This window comes from Gossypium raimondii, chromosome 5 (assembly GCF_025698545.1).
Source record: "Gossypium raimondii isolate GPD5lz chromosome 5, ASM2569854v1, whole genome shotgun sequence".
Classification (NCBI taxonomy): Eukaryota; Viridiplantae; Streptophyta; class Magnoliopsida; order Malvales; family Malvaceae; genus Gossypium; species Gossypium raimondii.
The window spans coordinates 45,439,302-45,446,533 of record NC_068569.1 but is presented as its reverse complement, the minus strand read 5'-3'; the positions used below and the strand labels follow the sequence as shown (position 1 = coordinate 45,446,533).

General features: G+C 27.7%; 1 protein-coding gene across 3 annotated transcripts; it reads right to left on the bottom strand.

The window, feature by feature from the left end:
- Positions 1 to 1,556: 1,556 nt before the first annotated feature.
- LOC105766201 (uncharacterized) lies at positions 1,557 to 6,768 on the bottom strand. 3 transcript variants are annotated; one of them, XM_012585574.2, is made up of 8 exons: positions 6,582 to 6,766; positions 6,405 to 6,478; positions 6,288 to 6,322; positions 6,087 to 6,181; positions 5,659 to 5,767; positions 4,569 to 4,582; positions 1,947 to 2,048; positions 1,557 to 1,877 (listed from the first exon to the last, which is right to left on the bottom strand). In XM_012585574.2, exons 1-8 carry the CDS (start codon positions 6,639 to 6,641, stop codon positions 1,746 to 1,748), a joined length of 621 nt encoding a protein of 206 aa, XP_012441028.1. In that variant the 5' UTR covers positions 6,642 to 6,766; the 3' UTR covers positions 1,557 to 1,745. The 3 variants fall into 3 exon arrangements, 2 of the variants coding, with proteins under 2 accessions (XP_012441028.1, XP_012441027.1); XM_012585573.2 differs by having other exon boundaries at positions 6,288 to 6,331; positions 6,582 to 6,765; XR_008195902.1 differs by having other exon boundaries at positions 1,650 to 1,877; positions 1,947 to 2,051; positions 4,496 to 4,582; positions 6,288 to 6,331; positions 6,582 to 6,768.
- Between the last annotated feature and the right edge of the window lie 464 nt (positions 6,769 to 7,232).

Below are 7,232 nucleotides of genomic sequence, written 5' to 3'. Positions count from 1 at the left end.
ACCTTAAAAACATAAAAATTATAAGAAAATGATTTAATTGCTCTAACCAAATCATTGCCGAAAGTTTGAAACCTAGGAAGCTTTTCTTATTTCCTTCATTGGTGGTCGGTTTGATGGTGGAAGAAGAGAAATTATTCTCTTTCATTCCATCGAAACGTGGTTTTTATACCATGATTAAATTTTAATTAATTTTAATTAAACATACTAATTATCTTACTAATCAAAATTTAATGTTTAAGCCACCAATATCCACCAACATATAATATAAAATGGTTTAATTGTCATTTTGAACCTTTGGCTAATTATAATTTAAGTTCTTAAGTTTTTGGCTAATTAAAATCTATAGCGATAAGACTTTTACATTTTACTCTTTGGACCTAAATTAAACAATTAATAGATAAAATTGAAGGACAAAACTTTAATATTCATTTATATCAACTAAATATTTATTTTTAATATTTACGGACCCAGTTACAGAAATGGGATTCCGAAACCGTCTTTTCCAGCACCACTAAAAATTAGGTTGTTACAAAGAAAACCAAGTGTTTGAGCAAATACTCTCAAAGTATATTCAATAACTCTGAATGAAATGATTACAAATGAGGGGAAGGTCTTTATTTATAGTTGAGCTTCCCCAGATCCAATAGTATAGTTTGAATTACATCGATAGTTGAGATTAAAGCCTATTTACAATGTGAGAGTTCTAAGAGATTTAAATTCTACACAATCTTATCCCTTAATATTTACAATATTCATCAGGGTAACTTTAGTTTTACGAATGTTTCAATAGGCTACCAAGGCTTGAAATAAATAGATTTCTCTACATGTTCCATGGATCAGGTCAAATAAACCCAATTTAATCAATTGACTTCTATAGGAAATTCAATGTGCATTTGTCACGAATTTTGATCCGTGACCTGTGACATATGCACATACTTTTTGAAAATTGAAGTTGATAATGCTTTTGTGAACATATCAATTATATTATCACATGAGCGAATTTTGCAAATATCAAAAGTTCATGTGTAGAAAAACTTGGGAGGAATATGTTTAGTTTAATTTGTGAAATGCATGTGACATTATCTTCATGCAATCTTATTGGCTTATCATTTTTAACAAACAATCCTTATGCTTTCCTGATATGTTGAATTATAGTTTGTAAGCACACGCATTCATGACTTGTTTCAAAAAGAACTTATATTTTTGAATGATTAGATGAAATAACAGTAATATCATCATATGTGAAAATATAAATTGTTTGTGGCCGAGCTTTATGAGGATTAGAAAGATACCATGCATCAGTATACCTCATCAATTTTGACATACCTATTAAATCTTAATGCATATACTTGAACATTGAAGATACATGATTTCAGTCGATGTACTAATGTTGGTGGTACTTTGGTTAATTTACTTCAATAATAAATTAATTAATTTTTTATGTTGTCATGAAGGCCACAAATTCTAACAGATTTGCCTTTACATATTCAAGCTGTGAAGCAATTCAAGTACGTTTAGAATGACAGTTTTCTTTTGGTTGTCTAAGCTAACCTCGATTCCGAAATGGATTCATGACTGCTCAAATTAATGTGAATTTCTGGTACACACTCCTCCTACCTAAAGAAAAAAGGTCTCCACCGGAACAAATGTAACCAATAAGTACTTACATGGACATGATGATATTTGAAGCAGGGTTGAATTCCCTTTCCCTTAAAAATAATAATAATAATGAGATGAGTTTTAAGCTATGAATTTTCAGATTCTTCTAACTCCAGCACTGCATTAAACCAAAAATCCTTTCCAGGAGTAAATGAAACTTTGAGCTCTTCTGCTGATTGGCTTGTGCTAACTTTCTTGTCTTTGACATTCAAATTTTCCTGGTTTAGAAGAGGGGCTTTGAGATTTACAGAAATGTTGAAAAGTAGAATTTGGTGGAAATAACTTACCTCTTTTACATAATCAGCTACAGTGGAGGTAACTATTTCTTGTACAACAAACTTGGTAACACGCTCTTCACCAAGAATTTGTAATAGGAATTCCCTTGGAACCTGCTAAATTTATATTGTTATAATATACGTCAATAATAGTAATAGAACAATCGCAAAACAATAAGAAAAGAAAAAATAAAAACACAACAAAAAAAAACCATGAATAGAGGAGGAAAAATTCACTAATGTGGATTCTACTTATGCGGCATAGTTCGTACCAGATCAATTCTAACATATACAATGACTCTTGTTGTACAATACAAAACCAAACATAAAACCGCCAAATTTCTATTCCATACTTAGTTCAATCACTTTACGAGATTTTATAAAAAAAATTTATTTTAGCCTTCCATTTAATTTTTCATCTATTTTAGTCCTTAATCTTGTATTGTTTGTCAAATCACCCCAAAACGAATAGAGAAAATAACATTTGCTGATACACGTGGATTGTCACATGCATGTCACATTATTTTTTTAAGAATTAAAAATATTTAAATTTTTTTTAAGTTTCTATACTTTTTTACTAATTTTAATTTTTTTTAAAATAAATTTTTTAATTAAAAAATAGTTAATTAATTGTTTACATGGCATTTAAAACTACTCATGGGTCGGACCACCCATCCAAGCTTGAAGGTCCGTCCGAAAATTGGGAGATTTTGAATAAAAATACGAGACCTGAAAATGGACTTGGGTAAAATTTAAGGCCCTTTTCTATACGAGTCTGACCTTGGGCAAAAAATTTTTCTCCTAGTCCGACCTAACCCGAATATATTATGTTATAAAAAATATTATATTAATAATATATTAAATAATAATTATATATATATTTATATTAAATCACTAACCCAATAACAATTAGAGCCATTACGTAAAACCTTAAAAAAAAACTTACTCAAGTAAACAATCCAACCCAAAATATAAAATTATATTTAATATAATAAAATATTTATTATATTTATTTGTGTTTTTAATATAAGAAAACATTTATTATATTTAAGGTAGTGTTTTTAATATAAATATTTTTTAAAGTATTTTTAATGTGATAGAAAACTTTTATTTTAACCTTTTTTTAGTGCATTTAGTGTATACATCTTTTAAAAATTATTTTTAAATAAAAACTAATCTAAATGAATTCAAATGTGGGCGGGTTGGATCAAGCTCGGATTTACCTTTCTTAAAATAAATTAAGCTTGGACAAAAACTAAACCCATTTTTCGGGTCAAACCAAGGTCGATCTTGAAAAATTAGTTTAAATCCAACTTGGCATTCACGTGGCAATTCACATGTACACTACATTATCGAAATTAACTAATAATAATTTTGTATCCATTTTAAAGTGATTTGACAAATGACAAAAATTTAATAACTAAAAAATTAAAAATTAAAAAAACCCGTTTTATAAAATTCGACAACAAAATATATCGTTATGCATTATTTTTAAGAGGTAGTATTGCATAGGTTGGGACTTGGATCCGCCAAAAATAAAAATCTATTAATAGGTTCACAAAGGTCTTGCATAATTGCACTGTTACCAAAATTCACCCCAATTTTCATTTCTTATTTACTTTTTTTTAGTGAAATGATTTTCTTCTCATGATTCCTATTTTTTATTTTTTATACAATACTTATAACTCCTCGCCAACCTTTAAATAAAAGAATAATACGCTTCAACACACTTAAACCTATGTCCTCATACACCGACAATAATACCAAATATATAATTTTAATAACATGTATAAACCTATGGTTTAAAATGACTCACTCTGATACATGGACTGAAAGTATTTTAATTCTCATAGTTGTTATTACAAAAGTTCTTATTATCGCAGTCACCATTTAAGAATAATGAAAATAAAATGAGAAACAACTAATAATAAAATATTAGGTAATCAGAAAAATAATCTATTATTTGAATATGAATCAAAATCTCAGAACCATTACTTTAATTCTCTAAAAAACTATTATTTTAATACTCTATTGATTTTTTCATAATATTTCAAAACACCGTGATAAAAGACATTCCCAATTGTGCAAGTATTACTAAAATAAATAATAATAAAAGTATCAAATATCAAAAAATAATCTATTTTAACATGATTTAATTATTATCATATTTAAAATAAAATCGTATTTATAGATAAAAATATATTTATTTAATTAAATTATTTATTAAAAATATTTTTATTATTTTAATTGATCCAATTATATTCAATGATTTTATAATTTAAAATTTTATTAATTAATAATATATATTTTATTTTTTAAGTAAAATTTTAAAAGATTAACCAAACTAATTAATTTCATATCAATATACTATCACCTCAATTAATATTATTTATGTTATTATCATATAATAATTATTAATATAGTAATAAATTATTTTTAATGGTAATTTAATAATATAATTCAGTTCAAAAATATTCTTTATATATTTTTGAAAGAATTTATATATATATATATGGTAGATTATAGATGATTCAACCAAAAATGAGAATAAAGTAACTTACTAACTAAACATGATGACAGAAAGCAAGGCCAAATTAAAAATCTGAAAAAGTGTAATGGTGGAAAGCCTCGCACCTTTGTTGTTTTACCTGCATTAGCAGCAAATAAAAAATAAATGCCAGAATTAGAGGTTGCCTTTGGAAATTGCAAGATCAGCAAATAAATGAACAAATTATGATAGAAAATTGACATCCTACAAATATACATGAATCAGTTGCAACAGCTAATCAACACTTAGCCATGACCAAAAATAAAACAAGCAAAACAATAATAAAAAAATCCAATTTAAATACAAAACTAGAATATGAATAAATAAAAATTGTAATTATGATAATTAGGGATAACGTCATATTTGACACTTACACTTTCATAAATTGACTAATTTGATACCTGAACTATTATTATGTGTTTTGTTATGGTACATGGACTTTCATGAAATGTCCAATGTCAGTATGTACTTTATTATGATACATAGTGTTAGCACCGTTAATAAATTGCTAAACCAGCCAATGAAGATTCGACACAGAACTTCTTTTCTTTCAAATCATCAAGTCAACATGAATAATATAACATTATATGAAAAGCTAAATAAAACAAACAAATTAACTTAAAAACAAATAACTAAACATATAGTTAAAAAAAGCAAATACTAAACTTACAAGGATAATAAAATTATTATTTAAAATTCAGTTATAAATAAATTACGTATCGAATCTTCATTAACTAATTTAACAATTCATTAACGGTGTTAACATCGATATCATTATAAAACATGTATTGATAATCTGAGTATCACATTGAACATTCTTAAAATACAAGTATCATATTAAACATTTTATAAAAATATAGGTAACAAATATATCATTATCTCTAATATTTATAAGTTCAATCATCTTGCTAATTGAATCTTAACTCGATTAGTATCGGTGTTGTCAGTGCAGGAACACATGAATTCGAATGCGTTGAAACGTATTATTCTCCTATTTAAAGATTAGGGAGGGGTTATGGCAACACCCAAGCCTATGAAACATTACTGCTAGCAGTGGTCAGTAAAGTAACCAAGTTCCAAATCCATTTCTATTTCTATTTCTTGCAAACTCATTAAGCACAACAACTTAATCTAATCAATACTTGGAGTGAGAGCGTAATTGCATCAATGCAGTACCTCCTTTCTCTCTACGAAAACCAGGAATTGGTGGCGCTTGACGAGCCAAATCCGTCAAAACCTTGTTAAATACCTTTTGTGTCTCAATTCCAGTAACATCCACTCGAAGCTGGCAGTACAATACCATGAGAGTTATTCCTCAAAAAAAAAAAAATGTTTGACATATACACAGAATGACCATCAAAATCAACTAATTCACATCATGGTATATATATTGTTCAAATATATTGACGAAAATTGAAGATACATCAAACTATAAGTTTTTCAAGTCTCATATAAAACTAATAGAAAGTTCAAGAAGGATAAATCGACTCCAATTCTACACCAAATAATTTTTTATATTTGTGAAAAGAATATTATTCTAAAATTACTAATTATGTAATGTTGTATAAAAAAGATGAACAAAATTTGAATGTTTAGGGCATCACCTGGATCTTGTTTTCATCTTTAGATTCAACAACGATCTTAGCATCTTTCAAGGCTATCAATTTGTCATCTGCATCTGAAATAGATGCCTCCAAACCTAAAATATTAAAATTGAACACCAACACCACCGAATTATTTAAATTATTCAATTAATTACCCTAGAAAAAGAATGCTAGGGAAATTATATAAAAGTTGAAATTCACCCGAGGCAAGTGCAGATATTGGCTTCCTCCTGTACCTAACAACTCTAAATTCAAAAAATCAGCCCCAAAAAGACCAGTTAAAATTATTAGCAAAATAAAAGTAAAAATGGGACTCACTTGCGACTAAGAATTTGTTGGTTTTCATGTAACTTGATTTTTCTGTTGAAGCAGCAACAGCTACTGAAAGAGACCTGCTTCCATTTTATTTAAAAAAGGAAAAAGAACTGAAAAATTAATGAAGTTAGTTAATATCGAATTGAATTAGAGAGAAAATATGGGCTTTTTTTCACTTACCCTATGATTTCGAAAATGTTGGAAATTTAAAGAAATTGCTGCCATGCTCGTACATGCCATTTCTTCTGTTAAAGGAATTATTCAAAAAAAAAAAAGGGAATTTAGTTTGAAGAGAACAGGGACGGACAGAAGAAGATAATATGGATAACGCTTTGAGAAGAGACGATGCCGTTTACCAGAGTCTATCTGGCGGGAAGATAAAGTGTAGCGTTTAGGGTGTGGGCAGCAAAATAATAAGCACAACTTCATTAATTTTTGGGTTAATACGAACTTAACTCTCTAAAGTTATCCAAAAGTACTTAATTGGTAGCTTCTTTTTTATTTAGCTTATACTTAAATTTGTATTCCGTTATATACATTGTCTCAATTTGTTAACATAGTTAATTTTTCAAAGGTTAACATGTAGTTTGCCACTTGATACTTACTTTTTAAAATTAATTTATATTTTTTAAAAGATTTTAATGTTTTTTAATTTATGCCTATCACGTGCCATACTGAGAGAGTGTCGCGTGTCACTATAGGATTGGCCATCAATGCCACCTCAGCATAAACTAACGTGTTAGTGTGGAGGTGTCAACCTAGGTGATGAAATACAAGTTCAAGTACCAACTAAGTACAAAAAAAAAATTCAAGTACCAACTAGGTACTTTT

Coding starts and splice junctions, on each gene's coding strand:
- LOC105766201 (XM_012585573.2), bottom strand. CDS start 6,641: ATGGCATGTACGAGCATGGCAGCAATTTCTTTAAATTTCCAACATTTT. Junction 6,479..6,581: donor AACATTTTCGAAATCATAGG/GTAAGTGAAAAA, acceptor AAATGGAAGCAG/GTCTCTTTCAGTAGCTGTTG. Junction 5,768..6,086: donor AAGATGAAAACAAGATCCAG/GTGATGCCCTAA, acceptor TTGTACTGCCAG/CTTCGAGTGGATGTTACTGG.